At 43.4% G+C, this 25,712-nt stretch overlaps 1 protein-coding gene and 1 pseudogene across 1 annotated transcript; both read left to right on the top strand.

The window, feature by feature from the left end:
- The first annotated feature begins 2,593 nt into the window (after positions 1-2,593).
- Positions 2,594-11,961, top strand: LOC119891030 (annotated as a pseudogene).
- A 4,918-nt stretch (positions 11,962-16,879) lies between these two features.
- LOC119891031 (microfibril-associated glycoprotein 4-like) lies at positions 16,880-25,026 on the top strand. Its single transcript, XM_038702378.1, has 5 exons — positions 16,880-17,035; positions 22,415-22,570; positions 22,981-23,019; positions 24,504-24,600; positions 24,779-25,026. Exons 1-5 carry the CDS (start codon positions 17,030-17,032, stop codon positions 25,009-25,011), a joined length of 531 nt encoding a protein of 176 aa, XP_038558306.1. The 5' UTR covers positions 16,880-17,029; the 3' UTR covers positions 25,012-25,026.
- The last annotated feature ends 686 nt before the right edge of the window (positions 25,027-25,712 follow it).

Genomic DNA, 25,712 nt, shown 5'->3' with positions numbered 1-25,712 from the left:
TGCCTCTGTGTTCTAGTTCCTGGTCTTGTTATTTTGTCAGTTGTTCATTTGCCGCTGTATTGTATTTTGTTAAAGTCGTTCGTCTTCCTGGGTTTTACTTTGGAGTTGTCTGTCTCTGGTGTCATTGTCTAGCTCCCAGCCTTCAGTCCTGCTCAGCCTCCAAAGGGTCTTCGCCATCTGTCTCCTGCTCAGCCTCCAAAGGGTCTTTGCCTTTGCCACTGACTCGCCGCCGGTCCTCAGCCCAGCAGCATTGTCTTTGGATCCCTATTCTGCTGTTTCGCCGCCAGCTCTCCAGGGGTTTTTTGTACTTTCGGCCTCCTGCTAGGTCTCCAGAGGAAACTTGCTCTCGTCATCAGCCTTGTTGTTTTGTCAGTTGTTCATTTATTTCTGGACACTGGAAGTTTATTTATTAATACTTGAAATACTCATGTGGATTCTGAAATGCATCTCATGAAGCTCTAAACATCACCTCACTACAGTTGAGTACAGCTCCGACTGCTTTTACAGCCTCTTTATGATGCACAGCTGAACTAACAGAGGAGCACAGGCTGCTTTACAGTCTGAATAAACTCTCCTCTTCAGGATGAGTTTGTGTGCACTGAACAGATGTGTTATTTAGGCAAACATCGGACATCCTGCTACATCCTGGTTGTTAAAATATCTACACACACAGCGTCGTCTGTTTCAGCCTCCATCTTACCGACCATGATGCCACAGGGAATGGAGAGAACATGATCCCTGCAGGAATGTAATGAAACTGACTCTATTGTCTGTCTCTGGATCTGCTTTTGGATTCTCCTTAACTTTATCAACAGCAGCTGCAGTTTACAGAATGTTAGCTAGCAGCAGTTCTCCATTTGCGACTTTTTATTTACTTCAGTCCCTCCCTCACCCCTGACCCTGACCCTGACCTAACTACCACAACTACATGATGTAAAGCTAATGCTAACCTAATGCTAACCGTAACCCTCATTTATTTTTGTGATCAAATTTCAAATGGTTCAACAAGTTCCTTTTAAATGCACGCTGGGAGTCGTAGTTGACTCTCCTTCCTCAGTTTTTAAGTCCACAGGCTTCTATCAGCTGACTTTTTATCAAAGAACCAGATATTTTACACAGTTGTTCATCTTTTGTCGTGATGGTTTAACAGGAGAGTGTCATGCTGATCCAAACCTTAAAGAGCTCTGTGAGTCATTAACATGAAAATTAATGCAATCTGTAATAACTCGCCACACTCTGTAGCTGCATAGTTGGTGATCCAGTATAAGGGCACAAAAATGGGCTGCGTCCGAAAAGTAAAAAAAAATCTCCTTTCCTAACCACCTTTCTTTGACCTCGATGGAAAACGTCATGAGGTCAAGGAAAGAGAAGATGGAGGGACCTGCCGTGATGAAACTACAGTGTTCTGAAGATGGACACCAGTGTCCATCCAAACAATGGACGGGGTTGTCACATTGAGAATGCTCACACTCACCCTCCTGCCCACCCATGTTCATCAACATGAATCCCAATTATTGCATGTAAACACAGTTTCCCACAGAATGACTGTGACGAGAGAGAGAGAGAGAGAGAGAGAGAGAGAGAGATGGAGGGAGCGACCGAGCCTAGTATATGCATTGCCCGCAGCTCTGTGATCAAATACGATTTTACCCATAGCCTAGTAAAAATAATAATTGAAAATGTGGCAGTCTGGACTGCAGCTTGATCATTGCCTTTATGAAGTAAAATTAATTAACGCTATTGCTGAAGGCTGCAGTACATAATATGAGGCTACACGCTTCAATAGTATCGAGCAGTATTGAGCATTTTACAAGACCGGTAACAGCTTGCAGGGGTCTCAGTTATTGTTGACAGTTTAAGATATAGCCTATGCATGTTATTAGCACGTTATGGCACAAGAGAGAAATGGTAATACATCACTTAATGGCTTATTTCAACAATCTGAAACATAAAACGGTGAAACAGCATCAGATTACAGCAAAGCGAAAAGAAAAGAAACCAAAAGAAAGAAGGAGACTGTGTTAGTCTTATTCAAGAATCAATCAACATTTATTTATACAGCACTTTACATCAACCAAGAATAAAAAAATCAAAATCATATTGTGCGTCTGTATTGCAGGATTTTGCTAAATGTGGTCAATGGATTTTATCGTTTGAGTTTGAGAACGTGCATCGCTTTAAATGTTGCCGCCGCAAGGAATTGTGGGACGGCATTCTCTCCTTTCCTTTCATAAAGGAAGGTCCAGTGTACCCTATGCGAAAGGAGATATGAAAGGAAGCATTGAGGCTCCTTTCCTCAGCTTTTAGAAAATTCGAACAGCTCTTATCATGGCTGCCACTGAAATACTCCCGGGTCACTTCACTCAGTGAGGAACCTTCCAGAGCAAAAAAGACTTTTCGGACACAGCCATGGTACGAGTAGAAGAACGCCACCTGACCAAGCTGGCCCAGACGTTTGACCCATGTGATCATACTCAATGTGTGCAGACCTCGGTCCTCAACGGGACAATATTGTGTTTCCGCAGTTTGTCCAACCCCACTCCTGTCCAGCGTCTCAGGTTTGGGTGGAAACAATGTTATTTTTCCATCTGTTCAGCCAATTGCTTTATTTCTATGAAACAGCAGATGTTCTGTGATTTATTAACCTTTGGATTATAACTACGAGAGAGAGACTTCAGGGACATCAGAGCATTCAGACACACAGACATCTGGATTTTCATCAATTCACTTCAGCAGAAATCTGACAATGAAAGTAAGTCTAACTTTAAATGTATGTCTGAATGTTTATTAGTAGTTTTAACATGTTAACAGATCCAGTAAGATTATTTAATATATTGTGTGGTGACGTGTTTTACTATTATCGTTTGTCTTTCTGTGTTTAACACTTAACACTATTTAGAGCTTCACTAGACTGGATTTAGTCTCTCTGGCTACCTACTGCTACCCTACATATGTTTTAATTAAAGTTTATTTTATCTCTTCACTGCGACAATTAAACATTTTTTTAAATATTGAAATGTAAAATCTTCATGACCAACTACAGCAGGGTCTCCCTGCACTGGCTGCAGAGGCAGTTCCTCAGAAAAACTTTAAATTCTACATTAAAAAAACTAAATAACCTGTCTGTTCCAGCTGGTATCAGTCGTCTTCCTCCTCCTGGCTCCTCTGTTGAGCAGCTGCCAGCAGCTCGTCCTCCCACTGGACTGCAGTGACATCTATAACCATGATCGCAGTCGACCCAGTGGAGTGTACACCATCTATCCCATCGGAGCCACTTCTGCTGTCCAGGTACACTTCATCCTCTCTGGGACACTTAGGAGGTGAAAGTGTTTGAGTTTCAATAGAGTTAGTAACTTGCAGTAATGGGATGCGTCACCAGTAGTACTAGTACAGGTTTATATATTTAATATTCCCAGGTGGATAAACTGACTAATGAGTGTGTGTGTCTGTGTGTAGGTGTACTGTGACATGGACTCACTAGGAGGACGGTGGACGGTGAGTATTTTAACTCAAGTACCAAATCTGGCTCAGCAGTTCTCACATCCAGGACCTGTTCAGACTGATCAGAGGCCTCCCATGAACTCTACCAAGCTAGCTCTGCTGTTACACAATCAATGATCAGTGCACAACTTCCTTCAGTCGGTACGCCTTGTTAACCAAAGATATTTATGGAATGTAGGGGAATACATTTGAAGCAGCAACCAGTTGAGACCAGGAACGAGACAGGAGAGCTGACCTGATGCACAAAGTGGTTTGTACTAAAGCCAGCTGTTTAAGACACTCAGAGACTGCTCACTACAGCTGTGATGATCATTTTAAAGAGTCCATGTGCATCAATAAACCCTGTGTTCACAGACAGGATTCTGACTTTCATTAAAGAACTTAAAGCAGACCATATTTTCCTCCACAGGAATTAGCTTAACACAACAGGACATAACCTCTAAAGTGGCAGAGGTCTACTGAGGCAGCTTTAGCAGTGGGACAGTTGTTGTCTGTTAGCTAAAACATGGTAGTCGGGTTAGCCCCTGTAAGTAAATGGTGAATGCAAATAAGAAATCAGAGCTGACAGAGTCTCCTATGTTATTTACATCTACTGTTTAGGAGGGTTCTTGTTTCCCAGTAAGTTCCTGCAACAGCGGACAAAGAGTGGCGGATTAGACTGAAATTGTTCAACCAAAGTTGGGTGTTGTCACGTCTCTGGAGACACAAACCATCAACATGCTACCATTTAATATTTAAAACAGCATCACCCAAATGTGTCTATTACAGCACTCAATCCTCGCTGTAATGTTACTTGACTTGTGCATCAATGTGTCCGTTGTTCCTGACCAAAATAAACATATCCAGCAGCTGATTTATGTGATGTACTTCCTGAGGCCATGTCTGAACAACCAAAAGTGAACATTTGTTAAGTTTCCTAAGAAATGATGAAAGAACCGTGTTGTAAGTGGGGGATTGGAGGATAAGTGGTGTTGCAGACCCCTCCCCTGTTAAGCGACGGCTTCTCAACCCAGCTGTAAATGGCTTCCATGACACCTCTTTCAAACCATCTGTCCTCTCTGTCTAACATGTGCACCTGGTGGTCCTCAAACGAGTGTCGTTTATCCTTCAGATGTAGGTAAACTGCTGAGTCTTACCTGCAGTAAGGAAACTAAACAAACGCTAACTTTTGATCGTTCAGACTTGACTTCGGGTGACTCCAACGATCATAATGACTGTCGTTACAACAACCAGGAGCACTAACGTACCAGTAACGTACCATAACTCCACTGAGGTTAAAAAGCCGAGTTTCCCTACCAGTCAGTCAGAACTGAAGAAGTCTCGAAAACAAAGTCACGAAACGTCTTCAAGTGTTCAGCTGCACTTGATTTGAACATTTCTTGGATAGCTAAGACCTGGATGACTGAGGACCTTCACAGACTTCCTGAATGAAGGTTTACCATTAGTTCAAACCTTGTTGTCTGGAAACATGAGCTGTCAGGTATCTGGTGTGTTTAGCTAGTTCTCCCTCCATCCCGTCCCCCCCAGGTGTTCCAGAGGAGGATGGACGGCACGTGAACTTCTACAGGGGCTGGGATCAGTACAAGCTGGGCTTTGGTAGTGCTGCTGGAGAGTACTGGCTCGGTGAGAAACCAAACCTAACTAACACTAATGTGACTTTGTGAAACTCACTGTTTCTACATGTGTATGTGTTTCAATTCAATTCAGTTTTATTTATATAGCGCCAAATCACAACAACAGTTATCTCACAGCGCTTTTCATGAAAGAGCAGGTCTAGACCGTACTCTGTGATGCTATTTACAGAAGCCCAACAGTTCCCACCAAGAGCAGCACTAGGAGACAGAGGCAAGGAAAAACTTCCTTTTAAGAGGCAGAAACCTCGAGCAGAACCATGACTCAGGGTGGGCGGCCATCTGCCTCGACCGGTTGGGGTGAAGGAGAGAGAGAGAGAGAGAGAGGGCAGGAGAGGGGAGGGAGGCAGCCTACACAATATCCACACAGAGGTACAGTAAAGGTGATGTTGCTATAGACTGAATGAAAAATGGTACAGATATTTATAGTAGTGTTAATGGTAACAATCGTAATGTTAATGATTATAATAACAATAATAACAATAGGACTAGCAACAATAGTCGTTGCAGCAGAGGGTGTCGAGCAGGAACACGGGGGCAGCAGGTGACCCGCAACCACAGATCCAGACTCCACAGCTCCAGAGCCAGAAACACCTGCAGGAAGTGATAGGAGGAGAGAGGAGAGGGATGAGAAAGCACAAGACTACCAGAAAGGGGAGAAGTTGTGTTAGTAACATGCAATAATGGGATGAGGTTGCATACAGAGGGAGAGAAAGTAGAGGAGAGAGGAGCTCAGTGCATCATGGGAAATCCCCCGGCAGTCTAGGCCTATAGCAGCATAACTAAGGGATGGTTAAGGACTCACCTGAGCCAGCCCTAACTATCAAAGAGGAAAGTCTTAAGCCTACTCTTAAATGTGGAGATGGTGTCTGCCTCCTGAACCCAAACTGGAACCTGGTTCCACAGGAGAGGAGCTTGATAGCTGAACGCTCTGGCTCCTAGTCTACTTTTGGAGACTCTAGGAACCACAAGTAACCCTGCATTCTGGGAGCGCAGTGGTCTGGTGGGGTAGTAAGGTACTATGAGCTCTTTAAGATAAGATGGTGCCTGACCATTAAGAGCTTTGTAGGTAAGAAGAATGATTTTAAATTCTATTCTGGATTTTACTGGAAGCCAATGCAAAGAAGCTAAAACGGGAGAAATATGATCTCTTTTCCTGGTTCCTGTCAGAACACATGCTGCAGCATTCTGGATCAGCTGAAGAGTCTTAATGGACTTTTTCGAGCAGCCTGATAATAAGGAATTGCAGTAATCCAGCCTAGAAGTAACAAATGCATGGACTAGTTTTTCTGCATCATTTTTAGACAGGATGTTCCTGATTTTCGCAATATTACATAGGTGAAAAAAGGCGGTCCTTGAAATTTGTTTAATGTGAGACTTAAACGACATGTCCTGATCAAAGATAACTCCAAGATTCCTCACAGTGGTGCTGGAGGCCAGGCGATGCCATCAAGGGAAACTATATCTTTAGATAATGCGTCACGGAGGTGCTTAGGCCCCAGAGCAATAACTTCAGTTTTATCTGAGTTTAACATGAGAAAATTACAGGTCATCCAGGTTTTAACATCCTGAAGGCACATTTGAAGTTTAGCTAACTGATGAGTATCATCTGCATAACAATGAAAGCTTATGGAATGTTTCCTGATAATATTGCCTAAAGGAAGCATATATAAAGTGAAGAGGATTGGTCCGAGGACAGATCCTTGAGGAACTCCATGACTAACTTTGGCGTGCATGGAGGACTCATCGTTAACATGTACAAACTGAAATCGATCTGATAAATAGGACTTAAACCAGCTTAGAGCGGTTCCTTTAATGCCAATGAAATGTTCCAGATCAAGTTTGGGCTTTTTCAGAAGAGGTTTAATTACAGCTACTTTAAAGTACTGTGGTACATAGCCTGTTGTGTTTGTGTTCAGGTCTTGAGCCTCTCTTCCACCTGACTCTGAGGAAGAAGTACGAGCTGCTGGTCGACATGGAGGACTTCAGTGGAAACAAAGTGTTCGCTCGTTACTCCTCGTTCTCCATCGACTCAGAGTCTGACGGATACAGACTGAATGTATCTGGATTCAGTAATGGAGGGGCAGGTGAGGAAGCAGCAGAAGTACTTTTGTGTTTTTCTGAGTTTCCACAGGAAGGTGATTTTCCCTAAAGTCTCCCTGAAGGACTGGCCTTATACTGGATTATTTGGGTGACTGATTGATGCAGAGCTGCACCAATCAGTGGTCTGCTTCTGTTTCATGAATCACATTCAGGTGTCTGTACCTCAGAGACTCTCTGCAGTCCATTTATCTGGACTCACTTTAGGTTGTTATGTTGCAGTCGCAGTGTTGCTGTGTTGCCTGGTTAGTGCAGTAGCTGTTTTAGTAGTAATACTTAGGTGGACAGATGTGAATGAAAGGTAGAGAAGTGGAACTGAGCACTAAAATCAGAATCAGAAGGAGCTTTACTGTCAAGTAGTGTTTTATTCAAACAAGGAATTTGCTTTGACAGTAAGGTGCTACACGTAGACAAACATACAGTTGACATAAATACATGTAGAAATATATAAATATGGAATAGACAATGTAAGTTATATAAGAATAATAAAAAAGAATAGAGAAAATATGTTAGGAGTGTGGTTTTGGTTCGGCGTTTCTCTGTGTAGCCTTGTTATTTTATTCAGTCTCATGTTCTAGTTTACTTAGTATCTGTTTTGTCTCTTATCTTAGTTCCCTGTTCTGTGACTTGTGAATGTCTTTATGTTTAATCCTAGCTTCAGCTTGTTGTGCCTGTTTGTAGTTTATTTGTGATCTGTCTGATTGTGTCTGAATTAGGTTGTTATTCTGATCTGTTACATCTTATTTTGATATGGCCTGTGTTTAGCGTTCAGTGTGTTATGTATGTTACCCCAGTAATGCCTCTGCATTTGTTGGAACTGCCTGTTCGATCATTTTGGATCGTGAATTTGATGTTGCCTCTCTAGTGTGCTGCGTTTGGGCTCATCTGAATCCCTGACAGAAGATATGCAGATATTTAAATGTGCATTATTCTGGGTTTGTGTTATGCAGAAGGATTTCAATGGAAGAGAGTATTGTGTACATAAATATAAAAAATTGAAAATATAAAAAAATATAGAACAACAAAGATTAACAATTAACAACAAATATGTGCAATGTGCCAGGGTTGTGCATGATATGAAATGAAATAATATTTACATGTGCAGAGACATTTGTATCATTTGAAAGGGGGGGGGGGGGGGGGTGTCAGAGGGGGACCTGGGCCTTGTTAATCAGGCTGCAGACGGGAAGAAAGGTTTTGGTCCTGATGGACCGCAGCCTCTTGACTCTAAACAGTTTGTGTCCGGGGTGGGAGGAGTCAGCTGCAATCTTTCCTGCTCGCCTCAGAGTCCTGGAGGAGTACAGGTCCTGAAGTGATGGAAGATTGCAGCCAATCACCTTCTCTGCAGAGCGAATGATGCGCTGCAGCCTGCCCTTGTCCCTGGCGGTGGCAGCAGCGAACCAGATGGTGATGGAGGAGGTGAGGATGGACTCAATGATGGCGGTGTAGAAGTGCACCATCATTGTCTTTGGCAGGCTGAACTTCTTGAGCTGCCGCAGGAAGTACATCCTCTGCTGGGCCTTCTTGGTGACGGAGGTGATGTTCAGCTCCCACTTGAGGTCCTGGGAGATGATGGTGCCCAGGAAGCGGAAGGAGTCCACAGTGGTGACTGGGGAGTCACACAGGATGATGGGGGAGGGTGGAGCTGGGCTCTTCCTGAAGTCCACGACCATCTCCACTGTCTTCAGATGGTCGATCTCCAGACTGTAGGCGGACTCGTCCCCACCTGAGATGAGCCCAATGAGGGTGGTGTCATCCGCAAACTTCAGGAGCTTGACAGACTGGTGACTGGAGGTGCAGCTGTTGGTGTACAGGGAGAAGAGCAGGGGGGAAAGAACGCAGCCTTGAGGGGATCCGGTGCTGATGGTCCTGGAATCAGAGACATGTTTTCCCAGCTTCAAGTGCTGCTTCCTGTCCGTCAGGAAGTCTGTGATCCACCTGCAGGTGGAGTCAGGCACGCTCAGCTGGGAGAGCTTGTCCTGCAGCAGGGCCGGGATGATGGTGATAAATGCAGAGCTGAAATCCACAAACAGGATCCTGGCGTAGGTTCCTGGGGAGTCCAGGTGCTGGAGGATGTAGTGAAGGGTCATGTTTACTGCATCATCTACGAACCTGTTGGCTCTGTAGGTGAACTGCAGGGGGTCCAGGAAGAGGGTCTGTGATGGATTTTAGGTGGGACAACAAAAGTTCAAAGGACTTCATAACCACAGAGGTCAGGGCGACGGGTCTGTAGTCGTTTAGTCCAGTGGTTTTTGGGGACAGGGATGATGGTGGAGGCTTTGAAGCAGGCTGGCACATTTCATGTCTCCAGTGATCAACACAGTGCTTCAGGGTGGATGGGGAGACAGAGTCCGGCCCAGCTGTTTGCGGGGTTTCTGCCTCTTGAACAGTCTGTTGACTTTCCCCTCTGAGATGGAGAGAGGGGGGAGGGGTGGCGCTAGCCAACTCTGAGGAGGAGGGGGGCTGATGTAGGATGTCACAGCCTCTGTAAACTCATGCAGATTGTTGGTAGCAGTCCTGAAACATCCCAGTCAGTGCAGTCCGAGCATGCCTGAAGATCCTCTACAGCTTTACTGGTCCACTTCTTTGATGTCCTCACTACAGGTTTACAGAGCTTTAGTTTCTGTCTGTAAGCAGGGATCAGATGGACCATCACGTGATCAGAGTGTCCCAGTGGAGCGCGTGTGACGGTGTGATAGGCACTGCTAACTGTGGTGTAGCAGTGATCCAAAGTGTTCCCCTCTCTGGTTGGACACTTTATAAACTGTCTGTATTTGGGGAGTTGTTTCCTTTGTTAAATTCACAGAGAACAATAACAAGGGAGTCCGAATCTTTCTGCTCCACACACAGTATCCGGTCGGCCATCACACGCTGTGCGTCATAAAACGGTTTACAGTTACTGTTAAAAAATTCCAGATCAGGAGAACAGTGCTGCTGAATCACTGTCACGTCGCTACACCAGCCATTGTTAATATAAAAACAGACACCTCCACCTTTTGTTTTGCCGGAGAGTTCTGTGTCACAGTCCACTCTGTGCAGCTGGAAGCCTGCCAGTCCGGTATCAGCTCACACAGCCACGTCTCCGTGAAGCAGAACAGAAGATGAATAAAAGTCAGTTTTTCCCCACCAGAAGCTGAAGTTCGTCCAGTTTGTTGCACAGTGAGCGCACACTGGAGGGAAATATTGCCGGTAGAGTCCCCGCCGGCGAAGGCAAAATAGCGATCTGGCTTTTTCCTCTCCTGCAGCACTTCACCGCCCGAACAACAGCGAGAGAGCCCTTCACCAAAATGTCCACTGATAACGCGAGAAAAGTGGGAACTAAATCCTCTGGAGTTGTTCCCCTGATGTTCGTGAGCTCTTCTCTGGTGAAAGAGCCCCTTGTTAGATGGTGCACCTTGATGCGCCAAAGCACATTATGGAAATCAACATATTTTTGTAATCGATGATGTAGATTATGTTGATGAATTACCCCAGCCCTATAAAGCTGGACTTTGTCAGATTGCCTGATTGAAATGAAGGTGACCTCTGGCTTCTGTAGATGATTTTCAAAATATTAGATTTAGATTGTTTCATCCAGGTGAAACATTGAGTCGATCATAAACGACCTGCTGGTGACTTCAGCTGTCTGGACCATAACTGGTCTCATCAGTCTGTCTGATAGAGGACTGCAGACTGTGAAAAGTTCAGCTGATACTTATAGATAATGCAAATTTACTAACCCTGTGGTTCTTCTGTGTGTCTGTAGGAGACTCCTTTAGTCTTCACAGCGGACAGAAGTTCTCCACCTTTGACAAAGACCAGGACTCCTCCTCTGGCAACTGTGCCAGATCATACCTGGGGGCGTTCTGGTACAACAACTGTCAGCATACAAACCCTAACGGGGTTTATCGCTGGGGGGCTGACAGCACTATCCATGCTGTTGGAGTGGACTGGTCTGCTTGGAAGGGTCTTGACTACTCCCTGAAGACCATCAGCATGAAGATCCGTCCTGTGCAGTAGTTCTCCAGGACCAACGTACAGCAGAATATCAGCAGCTGATCTCTCTCCTCATTTCTTTCTCTTTCTCTCATTAAGCATGTAATCTCACAACGGGCCTTATTTTCCTGAAACTGGGCACGAGCACAATCCACCAGCAGCAGAACACCAACTCAGATTAGTCCTTTTTGTTACCATCTGTGGCTCAAAGCGGTCGCAGCTCGGCGCAGCGTGGAAGAGAGGCTGAATAAATGATTAGTAGGAGGAGCACAGAATCAGCAGGTGGAGCTTCAGTAACGACCAATCACATGACATCCTTTTTAAAAGCAGCACAGACCAAGTGGACCAGGACGAGTCAGGCCGAGGCGTCTATGAGAAATAAAGAAGGCTCCGAACACAAATGTGGAACATCCCAAATATTAATATACGTTAGCAACACATCAGGATTTCAGGCCAGTTTGAGAAGTAAAATGTCACTGCACCACCTGACCTGCTCCAACAGCCTCAGCTGCACCACTCCACCTTCCACCAGTGGAAAGTCAGCTGGCTGCAGTTGGGCTGCTGCTGGATTTGTGCCGGCAGGAAAGTAGGGCCCAGAATCTTGAAATGGAAACAGATATTTAGAGTTTCATTGTGTGAAAATCGCTGCATTAACTGCCAACACAATCTGAAAAGAGGAAAAAGGAATGAAAAGGAAAGTGTCAGCAAATCTTTGCAGTTCAGTTCCAGCCAGTTGATGAAACAGCAGTGAAGGTAAACAGGAGGTCAGTAACTGACAGAAATGTTTCCATCTCAAATGAAAGAGTTTGATTGTGTGTGAGCAGCTGCTGGCTGGAAAGTCTTCAGTCAAACAGCTGTTGGTGTAGAGAAATGAGTCTCTGCTGGTTCAGATGTTACCTTCAGTCTGCTGGCTGCAACTAAACACACTCAGCTTTAAAGTCAAACTCACTAGTTTCAACACAACGTTTGGTGGAGGTTTGAAACCCTAATGTGAATCATTATCTGCTGTATGCTGACAATAAATGAGAAGCTGAGCATGAAGCTGATCTGATGTCTTCACTGTGTCTCCTGTGTCTCTGTCTGGATTCTCTCTGGTCAGAAGTTCAGAGGTCTCTTTCCTTCCTGTTCACAAACACAAATGATCATGAGTCGCTGCCCTCTGGTGGTCACAGTGACAAACTCCAGCTCCACCTTCTGCAGAGACAAAAATCTTTTTTTTGCGATGAAATTGTGGGAATAAGTGAAAATTGCAAAGGTGGATTTTTACTTGATGGAAATGTTATATTTTACTGTGTTTACTGTTTTACCTTTATATGCCTTACTATAATTGTTACGTCAAATTACAGTCCAACAACATTGACAACGGAACAACTTCTCTCTGTGATTATGGTCAGTAGTGATGAAACGCAATCTGTAGAGCAGTTTGTCCATTTGGGCTACTGTAGAAACATGGCGGTGGAACATGGTGGCGTCCATGTAAGAGGAGCCGCGGTTATGTAAGTAAAGTTATTTGTGTAGCAACTTTAACAGATAAAAATCACAAAGTGCTTCACAGTAAAATGTAATACAACAAAGTAAAATACAATGTATGAAACACAGAAACAAAAACCATAAAATACCCCCTTCTAACTAAAAGCTTGCTTGAATAGCAGTGTCTTCAGTTGCTTTTTAAAAGAATCAACAGAATTCACACAGCGTAGAAAGGGAGACAAAGCCTTCCACAGCCTCGGTGCCGCTGCTTGGAACGAACGATCCCCTCTGGTTTTAAAATGAGTCTAGGGAACCACTAACAACCTTTGACCTGATGACCTCAAACTACGGGTCGAAGTATGAAGCTGTATCAACTCAGAGACGTAGGGAGGAACCTGACCGTGCAGGGCTCTAAAAGTAAGGACCAGGATTTTAAACTGAATTCTATACTGGACTGGTAACCAGTGAAGTGCTGCTAAAACAGGTGTGATGTGCGCTCTTTTGTTAATGTGAGTTAAAAGCCTTGCAGCAGAGTTCTGAACAGCCTGGAGACGGTAAAGCTCCTTCTTGCTCAAACAAGTAAAAAGACTGTTACAGTAATGTAAAGGAGAGGAAATAAAAGCATGAATGATCATCTCCAACTCACCCTTCGACACCAGTGTTCTTAATTTGGATATATTCCTTAGTTGGAAGAAACAGTTTCTGACTAGTTGTTTGGAGTGCTGCTCTAAGGACATCGCTGAATCAAAAACTACACCTGAGCTCCTGAGGCTCAACAATATGCTGTTTAATCAGTTAATATGTAGATATAAATGTCTCATATAACATAACGGTTCATTATGTAAGGTCTTTCTACACCACTGAAAACATAGTTATGGATCTTATATTGAATTTCTGTCAATAGATCCTGTTTATTGATACTTAGTGTTCTCAGAGGCATCAGTACTGGTATTAATAGTCATGTTAATATCCACTTAGTTATAAAGCAACATGAACCACTGTACTATTTAAACTGCTTTAAATACTGACACAAGCTCACAGCGACACTGGGCTAAAAGTTCACCAGCAAGGCCGACTGTCTCTAAAATATGTTACTTTTTTATAATTTAGTTTTGGTTCATTGTTAAAATCAAATTCAAACAGATTGACTTGACTTGTTATTTTGTTTCTACAGTGACCTGCTGATAAGCAGTGGGGAAAAGATGGATGGATAATTCAACATGAAGCTGTATTTTTCTTTTTCAAAGCTGGTTTTAAATTGAACTGGAGCTCAGAAAGTTGCATGTATAACTAAGCTCTACTTCCTTTGGAATGAGCACACCCAGTTGTGTGTGTGTTTTTAGATGGGTTATGCAAACCCTCAGCAGATGGCTGCAGGCATTCACACTTGCCTGTACAGCCGAGCCTTCAAATGAGAGCTGAAATTCTGAACTCTTGTCTCACACTCGGGGCGGCTGTGGCTCAGCGGGTGGAGCGGGTTGCCCATTAATTGGAAGGTCAGCGGTTCAATCCCCAGCTCCTCCAGGCTGCGTGTCAAAGCGTGCTTGGGCAAGATACTGAACCCTGAATTGAATATTATATATAATAATGTCATTTTCTGCACACTGGTCTTAGCACTTAAGCTCAGTGTATGAATGCAGTGTAAAAAAGTGCTTTGAGTGGTTGAAAAGACTGGAAAGGTGCTATATACAAATACAGAGCATACTCATCTTTTGATCTTCAACCCAAATAAACAACCAAAATAAAGGAATTTGCCTTAGCGTTACTTTAGGAGGAGACTGTATAGGAAAACACCTAATCATAAACACTGACGCTTCACTGTCAGAGTGAATTAATATAGATCATATGAGCAGTTATTGAAATGAAGCCATGTTCAGAGGAGAAAGTAGAAAGTAGTCCTTGAGTAAATGTACTCAGTTACTTTCCCCTGCGTCTCCTCAGCCTGAGATCACTGACACGTTAAAGCTTCAACAGAGTTGATAATCAAATCAAGTCTGCTCCAGTTAGCCAACAGTGAAGTGAATCTGATGAGGGAATGAGATCAGGTGAGGAGGTGGGCGGGGCAGTAAGGTGGAGGGGAAAGGAGGGACAGTCCGAGGACACCTGGTGGACGGAGGGGAAATAGCAATGAATGGGCCTGTGGAGTCACAAGGCTCTACTCGTGTCTCTCTTTGGTGCCTCAGAATCAGAAAGAAATCAGAAATACTTTATTGATCCCCGAGGGGAAATTCTTTTGTCACAATTGCACACTTGTCAAGGTAGATAGAAGAGTATATAAACAGAAGAGTATAAATATAGAATATAAAGACAAATATAAAGGAGTGTGGGTATGTACAATATTTACATTATTAAGAATGATTATGGAGAACCAAAAAGGACTAGTGAATAAACAGCAGCAGACAATACTGCACATTAATTATTAAACAGGTAATATTGGACAGAAAGTAGATAATGAGGTCTAGTTTAATAACTGACTAAGTGTCAGACACTTAGAGGGAGGAGTTATAAAGTTTGATGGCCACAGGCAGGAACGATTTCCTGTGGCGCTCTGTGGTGCATTCTGGGGGAATGAGTCTGTCACTGAAAGTGCTCCTGTGTTTGAGCAGCAGGTCATGGAGCGGGTGGGAGACATTGTCCAAGATGACATGTAGTTTGGACAGCATCCTCCTCTCTGACACCACCGACAGAGAGTCCAGCTCCGCCCCCACAACGTCACTGGCCCTGGATCAGTTTGTTGAGTCTGTTGGCGTCCGCTACCCTCAGCCTGCTGTCCCAGCATGCAACAGCAAACAGGACAGCACTGGCCACCACAGACTCATAAAACATCCTCAGCATCGTCCTGCAGATGTTGAAGGACCTCAGCCTCCTCAGAGACGGCTTTGGCCCTTCCTGTAGAGGGCCTCAGTGTTCTTGGCCCAATCCAGTTTATTGTCCATGTGCACTCCCAGGTATTTGTAGTCCTCCACAATGTCCACAGGGACCCCCTGGATGGAAACAGGGGTCACTGGTGCCTTTGCTCTCCTTAGATCCACCACCAGCTCTTTAGTCTTTGTCACGTTGAGCTGTAGGTGGTGTAACGAGGCAAGATGTCTTCCACAGCACAGGGACCCTTTGGAGACATGGTGAAGGACTCCACATAGCTGGGGGGCACAGGCTTTGAGCACCCCGGGACACCATCAGGGCCTCCTCGAGATTAAACCAGGAAACGTGTTTTTAGGAGGAGACCTCCTCTCCTCTGAAGCCTCAGCTGAGGCTGAATCAGCTGATCCCAGCTGTCAATCATCTCTAACAGAAAGTTGTCTGAGGTCCTTTTGTTGTTCAGAGAATGGAAACAGATTTTTAACCAGATGTTGAATCAGAAATCGAATCAAACATGAAACTTGGGAGTGAAACACTTTAAAGACTTCGGTGAAGGCTGCTCTGTGTGTCCTCGCTCCTCGGAGAACAAATAAGAGAGTGGAGGTGCATCTCTCCTCCGCCCACCTGCCTGTCACCTGATCGACCTCAGCCTGCCATCTTGAAACATCGGTGGATCCTTTGCGTTTCTTTTCAGCACGGTGACGAATAAAATAGGACGATGACGAGGAGCTCAAGGAGAGGAATGGAGGAGATTTTGCTCGTAGTGCTTTTAGACTTCTTCTTAGGGCATTTACTTATAGTGGAGTATTTTCACAGAATGGTATTAATAAAGTAAAGGATCAGGAATTTCTTTCAGTACTGCTGCAACTCAAAGACAAAATAATGCAAAACAAAGAAGACGTAGACTAAGGGAATCTGAAAGAAACAAAACTGCCTCGATCCTGCAGAGTATTGATACACACAGTATCTTATCGGTGTGAAGCAGCAGCTGTGCAGCTCTGACCTTCATGTTCAACAGAGAGTTTCATGCTGATCCAAACCTCACAGAGCTCTGAGTCACTAACATGGTCAGGAGAACGAACGAGACTTTAAGTGCAGCAGCCTGAAATATCTCTTAACATGGTCCAAGTACCACCCGGCCCAGCCGGCACAGACACGTGACCCGGTGAACACTCAGTGTGCGCAGACCTCAGTCCTCAACAGGAAAACGGTCTGTGGAACCGCACTCCTGCCCTGCAGCACCCCCTCAGTGGAGGTGAGTCCCCACACCGTGATGGCATCTCAGGTTTGGGTGCCAACAATGTTGTGTAATACAAATGCACACACAGTCAAGGACGTAGGTTTCCACCTGTTCTGCCAAATGTTGTATTGGTGTGAAAGCGCAGATTAATGATTTATTAATCTTTGGATTATAAATAAGAGAGAGAGACATCCGAGACATCAGAGCGTTCAGACACACCGACATCTGGATTTGCATCGGCAGAAATCTGACAATGAAGGTAAGTTTTTAACTTTAACTGTCTGTCTGAATGTTTATCAGCAGTTTGAACATGTTAACAGATTCAGTGAGATTATTTGAACTATTGTTTGCTGACATGTTTCTCCCTATTAAAGCTTAACACTATTTAGAGCTTCACTAGGCTGATTCAGCCTCTCTGGCTACCTGCGTACAATATCTCACAAAGTGAGTCCATCCCTCACATTTCTGTAAATATCTGATTCTATCTTTTCATGTTTCAACACTGAAGAAATGACACTTTGCTCCAATGTAAAGTAGTGAGAGTACAGCTTGTATAACAGTGTAAAGTAGTGAGAGTACAGCTTGTATAACAGTGTAAGTAGTGAGCGTACAGCTTGTATAACAGTGTAAAGTAGTGAGCGTACAGCTTGTATAACAGCGTAAAGTAGTGAGCGTACAGCTTGGATAACAGCGTAAAGTAGTGAGTGTACAGCTTGTGTAACATGTATAACAGTGTAAAGTAGTGAGCATACAGCTTGTATAACAGCGTAAAGTAGTGAGCGTACAGCTTGGATAACAGCGTAAAGTAGTGAGCGTACAGCTTGGATAACAGCGTAAAGTAGTGAGTGTACAGCTTGTGTAACATGTATAACAGTGTAAAGTAGTGAGTGTACAGCTTGTGTAACATGTATAACAGTGTAAAGTAGTGAGTGTACAGCTTGGATAACAGCGTAAAGTAGTGAGTGTACAGCTTGAATAACAGCGTAAAGTAGTGTGCGTACAGCTTGGATAACAGCGTAAAGTAGTGAGTGTACAGCTTGAATAACAGCGTAAAGTAGTGTGCGTACAGCTTGGATAACAGCGTAAAGTAGTGAGTGTACAGCTTGTGTAACATGTATAACAGTGTAAAGTAGTGAGCGTACAGCTTGTGTAACATGTATAACAGCGTAAAGTAGTGAGCGTACAGCTTGGATAACAGCGTAAAGTAGTGAGTGTACAGCTTGTGTAACATGTATAACAGTGTAAAGTCGTGAGCATACAGCTTGTGTAACATGTATAACAGTGTAAAGTAGTGAGCGTACAGCTTGTGTAACATGTATAACAGTGTAAAGTAGTGAGTGTACAGCTTGTGTAACATGTATAACAGTGTAAAGTAGTGAGCGTACAGCTTGGATAACAGCGTAAAGTAGTGAGTGTACAGCTTGGATAACAGCGTAAAGTAGTGAGTGTACAGCTTGGATAACAGCGTAAAGTAGTGAGTGTACAGCTTGTGTAACATGTATAACAGTGTAAAGTAGTGAGCGTACAGCTTGTGTAACATGTATAACAGTGTAAAGTAGTGAGCATACAGCTTGTGTAACATGTATAACAGTGTAAAGTAGTGAGCGTACAGCTTGTGTAACATGTATAACAGCGTAAAGTAGTGAGCGTACAGCTTGGATAACAGCGTAAAGTAGTGAGCATACAGCTTGTGTAACATGTATAACAGTGTAAAGTAGTGAGTGTACAGCTTGTGTAACATGTATAACAGTGTAAAGTAGTGAGCGTACAGCTTGTGTAACATGTATAACAGCGTAAAGTAGTGTGCGTACAGCTTGGATAACAGCGTAAAGTAGTGAGCATACAGCTTGTGTAACATGTATAACAGTGTAAAGTAGTGAGCATACAGCTTGTGTAACATGTATAACAGCGTAAAGTAGTGAGCGTACAGCTTGGATAACAGCGTAAAGTAGTGAGCATACAGCTTGTGTAACATGTATAACAGCGTAAAGTAGTGAGCGTACAGCTTGGATAACAGCGTAAAGTAGTGAGCATACAGCTTGTGTAACATGTATAACAGTGTAAAGTAGTGAGTGTACAGCTTGTGTAACATGTATAACAGTGTAAAGTAGTGAGCGTACAGCTTGTGTAACATGTATAACAGCGTAAAGTAGTGAGCGTACAGCTTGGATAACAGTGTAAAGTAGTGAGCATACAGCTTGTGTAACATGTATAACAGTGTAAAGTAGTGAGCGTACAGCTTGTGTAACATGTATAACAGTGTAAAGTAGTGAGCGTACAGCTTGGATAACAGTGTAAAGTAGTGAGCATACAGCTTGTGTAACATGTATAACAGTGTAAAGTAGTGAGTGTACAGCTTGTATAACAGTGTAAAGTAGTGAGCGTACAGCTTGTGTAACATGTATAACAGTGTAAAGTAGTGAGTGTACAGCTTGTGTAACATGTATAACAGTGTAAAGTAGTGAGTGTACAGCTTGTATAACAGTGTAAAGTAGTGAGCATACAGCTTGTGTAACATGTATAACAGTGTAAAGTAGTGAGCGTACAGCTTGTGTAACATGTATAACAGTGTAAAGTAGTGAGTGTACAGCTTGTATAACAGTGTAAAGTAGTGAGCGTACAGCTTGTATAACAGCGTAAAGTAGTGAGCGTACAGCTTGGATAACAGCGTAAAGTAGTGAGCATACAGCTTGTGTAACATGTATAACAGCGTAAAGTAGTGAGCGTACAGCTTGGATAACAGCGTAAAGTAGTGAGCATACAGCTTGTGTAACATGTATAACAGTGTAAAGTAGTGAGTGTACAGCTTGTGTAACATGTATAACAGTGTAAAGTAGTGAGCGTACAGCTTGTGTAACATGTATAACAGCGTAAAGTAGTGAGCGTACAGCTTGGATAACAGTGTAAAGTAGTGAGCATACAGCTTGTGTAACATGTATAACAGTGTAAAGTAGTGAGCGTACAGCTTGTGTAACATGTATAACAGTGTAAAGTAGTGAGCGTACAGCTTGGATAACAGTGTAAAGTAGTGAGCGTACAGCTTGGATAACAGTGTAAAGTAGTGAGCGTACAGCTTGGATAACAGCGTAAAGTAGTGAGCATACAGCTTGTGTAACATGTATAACAGCGTAAAGTAGTGAGCGTACAGCTTGGATAACAGCGTAAAGTAGTGAGCATACAGCTTGTGTAACATGTATAACAGTGTAAAGTAGTGAGTGTACAGCTTGTGTAACATGTATAACAGTGTAAAGTAGTGAGCGTACAGCTTGTGTAACATGTATAACAGCGTAAAGTAGTGAGCGTACAGCTTGGATAACAGTGTAAAGTAGTGAGCATACAGCTTGTGTAACATGTATAACAGTGTAAAGTAGTGAGCGTACAGCTTGTGTAACATGTATAACAGTGTAAAGTAGTGAGCGTACAGCTTGGATAACAGTGTAAAGTAGTGAGCATACAGCTTGTGTAACATGTATAACAGTGTAAAGTAGTGAGTGTACAGCTTGTATAACAGTGTAAAGTAGTGAGCGTACAGCTTGTGTAACATGTATAACAGTGTAAAGTAGTGAGTGTACAGCTTGTGTAACATGTATAACAGTGTAAAGTAGTGAGTGTACAGCTTGTATAACAGTGTAAAGTAGTGAGCATACAGCTTGTGTAACATGTATAACAGTGTAAAGTAGTGAGCGTACAGCTTGTGTAACATGTATAACAGTGTAAAGTAGTGAGTGTACAGCTTGTATAACAGTGTAAAGTAGTGAGCGTACAGCTTGTATAACAGTGTAAAGTAGTGAGCGTACAGCTTGTATAACAGTGTAAAGTAGTGAGCGTACAGCTTGTAAAGTAGTGAGTGTACAGCTTGTATAACAGTGTAAAGTAGTGAGCGTGCAGCTTGTATAACAGTGTAAAGTAGTGTGTACAGCTTGTATAACATTGTAAAGTAGTGAGTAAACAGCTTGTAAAGTAGTGAGCGTACAGCTTGTATAACAGTGTAAAGTAGTGAGCGTACAGCTTGTATAACAGTGTAAAGTAGTGAGTGTACAGCTTGTATAACAGTGTAAAGTAGTGAGTAAACAGCTTGTAAAGTAGTGAGTGTACAGCTTGTATAACAGTGTAAAGTAGTGAGTGTACAGCTTGTAGAACAGTGTAAAGTAGTGAAGCTTGTAAACAGCTTGTAAAGTAGTGAGCGTGCAGCTTGTATAACAGTGTAAAGTAGTGAGCGTGCAGCTTGTATAACAGTGTAAAGTAGTGAGCGTGCAGCTTGTATAACAGTGTAAAGTAGTGAGCGTGCAGCTTGTATAACAGTGTAAAGTAGTGTGTACAGCTTGTATAACAGTGTAAAGTAGTGAGTAAACAGCTTGTAAAGTAGTGAGCGTGCAGCTTGTATAACAGTGTAAAGTAGTGCAGCTTGTATAACAGTGTAAAGTAGTGAGCGTACAGCTTGTATAACAGAGTAAAGTAGTGAGCGTGCAGTTTGTATAACAGTGTAAAGTAGTGCAGCTTGTATAACAGTGTAAAGTAGTGAGCGTACAGCTTGTATAACAGTGTAAAGTAGTGAGCGTACAGCTTGTATAACAGTGTAAAGTAGTGAGCGTACAGTTTGTATAACAGAGTAAAGTAGTGAGCGTACAGTTTGTATAACAGTGTAAAGTAGTGCAGCTTGTATAACAGTGTAAAGTAGTGAGCGTGCAGCTTGTATAACAGTGTAAAGTAGTGCAGCTTGTATAACAGTGTAAAGTAGTGAGCGTACAGTTTGTATAACAGTGTAAAGTAGTGAGCGTACAGTTTGTATAACAGAGTAAAGTAGTGAGCGTACAGTTTGTATAACAGTGTAAAGTAGTGAGCGTACAGCTTGTATAACAGTGTAAATCTGCTGTCCCCTCAAAATAACACATCACACAGCCGTTAATGTCTAAACCGCTGGCAACAAAAGAGAGGACACCCCTAAGTGAAAATGTCCACATTGGGACCGAAGTGTCAATATTTTGTGTGGTCACCATTATTTCCCAGCGCTGCCTTAACCCTCGTGGGCCTGGAGTTCAGCAGAGCTTCACAGGTTGGCTCTGGAGTCCTCTTCCACTCCTCCATGACGACATCACGGAGCTGGTGGATGTTAGAGACCTTACGCTCCTCCACCTCCCGTTTGAGGACGCCCCACAGAGGCTCAGTAGGGTTCAGGTCTGGAGACATGCTGGGACAGTCCATCACCTTTACCCTCAGCTTCTTTAGCAAGGCAGTGGTCCTCCTCCTTATTCAGACCTGAGACCTTGTCTAACGAGTCACATGACACCGGGGAGGGAAAATGGCTAATTGGGTCCAATTAGGACATTTTCACTTAGGGGTGTCCTCACTTTTGTTGCCAGCGGTTTAGACATTAATGGCTGTGTTATTTTGAGGGGACAACAGATTTACACCGTTATACAAGCTGCACACTCACTACTTTACACTGTTATACAAGCTGCACACTCACTACTTTACATTGTAGCAAAGTGTCATTTCTTCAGTGTTGTTACAGGAAAAGAGAGAATCAGATATTTAAGATGTGAGGGACTTTTTTTCAAATTGAAAGGTAAAACCTTCAGCACCGACTGGCTGCAGAGGCCAAACTCTGTTCAAAAACTAAATAACCTGTCTGTTCCAGCTGGTATCAGTCGTCTTCCTCCTCCTGGCTCCTCAGTTGAGCAGCTGCCAGGAGCTCGTCCTCCCACTGGACTGCAGTGACATCTATAACCATGACAACAGCCAACCCAGTGGAGTGTACACCATCTATCCCATCGGAGCCACCTCTGCTGTCCAGGTACACACACATTTAACAGATAAAAGTGTTTGACTTTCAATTCAAGTCCATTTTATTTATGGAGCACCAATTCGTAATAGAAATTATCACAAATTTTTCATAGAGCTCGATTGTAGTCTAGGAGTCCCACCATGATCAAGTACTTGGCCACAGTAGCAAGGAAAAACCTTGCAGGTAGAAACCTCGAGCAGAACCTGGACGCAGGGTGGTTTGACAGAGAGACATGGTAGCACAATGCAAGTTTTACATAGAGCTTGGAGAGGGAGAGGAGGATCGTAGTGCATCATGGGATAGTCACCACCACCAGTAGTAGTACTACTAGTAGGAGTAGTAGTAGTACTAGTGCAGTTTACATATTTAATATTCCCAGGTGGATAAACTGACTAATGAGTGTGTGTGTCTGTGTGTAGGTGTACTGTGACATGGACTCACTAGGAGGACGGTGGACGGTGAGTATTTTAACTCAAGTACCAAATCTGGCTCAGCAGTTCTCAAATCCAGTTGAGACCAGGAACGAGACAGGAGAACTGAACTGATACACAAAGGGTTTCCCAGTAAATTCCTGCAAAACCAGACAAAGAGTGGCGGATCAGCCTGACGGTGATGTCACGGTTCTAGAGACACAAACCATCAACATGCTACCATTTAATATTTTAAAACGCCATCACCCAAATGTGTCTATTACAGCACTTAAGCCTCGCTATGATATTCTTTGACTTGTGCATCAACGTGTCCGTTGTTCCTGACCTGAAAAGACAAATCCAGCAACTGATTTATGTGATGTACTTCCTGAATATCAGAATCAGAAGTAAGGAGATCAAAGAAACCTACAAGTATACAAAAAATACAGTAATACTATAATACAGTGTTGACAGGTATGTGCAAAAGTTCACAACATTAGCATAAAGCACAGTTGAGTAAAGTGTGGGGGTCAGGTGTGTGTATAAGTGTGTGTTTGGGGAGGGGGGCATGAGAGTCAGTGACAGTGGGGTACCGGGCCTTGTTGAGGAAGCCCACTGCCATCGGGCCGTGGCGAGAGGTTTTGGTCCTGATGGACCGCAGCCTTCTGCCAGAGGGGAGAATCTGAAACAGTTTGTGTCGGGGATGGAAGGGGTCAGCTGCAATCTCTCCTGCACGCCTCAAAGTCCTGGAGGCGTGCAGGTCCTGACGAAATAGAAGGTGACAACCAATCGGTAGTACTGGTTCAGCTCATTTACCAGGCGAGAGTCGTTGATGGAGTGGGGGGCTTTGGGTTTATAGTTTGTGATCTGTCTGAACCCCTCCAGACAGAAGTGGCGTTGTTTTCAGAGAACTGGTTCTTTAGTCTCTCTGGGTACAGTCATTTAGCTTCTCGCACCTCCTTGCCAGACCTGTACTTTAACACCCTGAACCCGGCTCGGCCCCCATTCCTATATGCCTCCTCCTTCTGCAACCTTAGCGGTCTGAGTTGAGCTATAAACTCCCTGGTGCGTGTTGGTATACAGCTAACCTCACAGAAACTGATGTCAGCTGTATACCAACACGCACCAGGATGAGTTATAACAATGACAAACCCTGGTTTAAAGCTAAATTCAGACAAAGACGTCTTCAGTTCTGAGCGACTGGTAGGGAAACTGTCGTTACAACAATCAAGAGCACTAAAATACCAGTGTTATTGATGACCTTGACAACGACCCCACAGAGATTAAATAGCTGAGTTACCCTACCAGTCAGTCACAACTGCATAAGTCTTGAAAACAAAGTCACAAAACGTCTTCAAGTATCTTCAATCTAGTCCAGCTGCACTTGATTTTAACCTTTCTTGGATATCTATGACCTTAACAGACTTCCTGAATGAAGGCTTACCACTGGTTCAAACCTTTGTGCCTGGAAACATGAGCTGTCAGGTATCTGGTGTGTTTAGCTAGTTCTCCCTCCATCCCGTCCCCCCCAGGTGTTCCAGAGGAGGATGGACGGCACCGTGAACTTCTACAGGGGCTGGGATCAGTACAAGATGGGCTTTGGTAGCGCTGCTGGAGAGTACTGGCTCGGTGAGAAACCAAACCTAACTAACACTAATGTGACTTTGTGAAACTCACTGTTCATAACGTTCAAACATTAAACTGAAGTTTGCAGGTGTAAGGATCCAGTCAGCTCATGGTTTAGTACAGTACATGATGTTGATGGTTAAAAACTCCACCTCATGAGTTTCTATGTGTTTGTGTTCAGGTCTTGAGACTCTCTTCCACCTGACTCTGAGGAAGAAGTACGAGCTGCTGGTCGACATGGAGGACTTCAGTGGAAACAAAACGTTCGCTCGTTACTCCTCGTTCTCCATCGACTCAGAGTCCTACGGATACAGACTGAATGTATCTGGATTCAGTAATGGAGGGGCAGGTGAGGAAGCAGCAGAAGTACTTTTGTGTTTTACTGAGTTTCCACAGGAAGGTGATTTTCCCTAAAGTCTCTCTGAATAACTGGCCTTATACTGGATTATTTGGGCGGTCCTTATGCTAATGACTGATGCAGAGCTGCACCAATCAGTGGTCTGCTTCTGTTTCATGAATCACATTCAGGTGTCTGTACCTCAGAGACTCTCTGCAGTCCATTTATCTGGACTCACTTTAGGTTGTTATGTTGCAGGAACAGAAGTACAGATAGTAGGAGTGGTAGCAGAGACATGTTTAAACTTATATAATTGATATATTAATGATACTTTATGATTATATGATTATTTTGATTATAGACCATAGAGTACGGTCTAGACCTGCTCTTTTATGAAAAGCGCTGTGAGATAACTGTTGTTGTGATTTGGCGCTATATAAATAAAATTGAATTGAATTATTTTATTACCTTCAGGGAACTGTTTTTATAATCTTTACTCACTGCTAATTAGTTTACAGACACTCTCAGCTGCATCATGTGGTGTTGAAGTCTTATAGCTGACTCGATATGTGGGCATATTATTTTAATTAAATCATAATAACCAGTAAACGTCAGCAGTTCATGGGTGTGTTGAATGTCTGGTTAGTTCATTATGTGTTTGCTATCATGGATGTTGTTAGGCCTATTTTAGGAGGGCTGAAGCTACCCTAAAATGGTTCTATTCTCCCCCAAATAATAAGAAAGAATTATTAGATTTACAATTTTATTTACAGTGCAG

Source organism: Micropterus salmoides, unplaced genomic scaffold (genome assembly GCF_014851395.1).
Source record: "Micropterus salmoides isolate LMB-PRFRI ecotype aquatic unplaced genomic scaffold, ASM1485139v1 Ms_hic_scaffold_667, whole genome shotgun sequence".
NCBI classification, from domain to species: Eukaryota; Metazoa; Chordata; class Actinopteri; order Centrarchiformes; family Centrarchidae; genus Micropterus; species Micropterus salmoides.
Note: the sequence above shows the minus strand (reverse complement) of the source record. Positions and strands in the feature narration are given on the sequence as shown.

What these genes read in the sequence shown, in the direction of transcription:
- LOC119891031 (XM_038702378.1), top strand. An exon ending in GAGCCACCTCTGCTGTCCAG is followed by an intron (nt 22,571 to 22,980) that starts GTACACACACAT and finishes GTCTGTGTGTAG; the next exon opens with GTGTACTGTGACATGGACTC. An exon ending in TGCTGGAGAGTACTGGCTCG is followed by an intron (nt 24,601 to 24,778) that starts GTGAGAAACCAA and finishes GTTTGTGTTCAG; the next exon opens with GTCTTGAGACTCTCTTCCAC.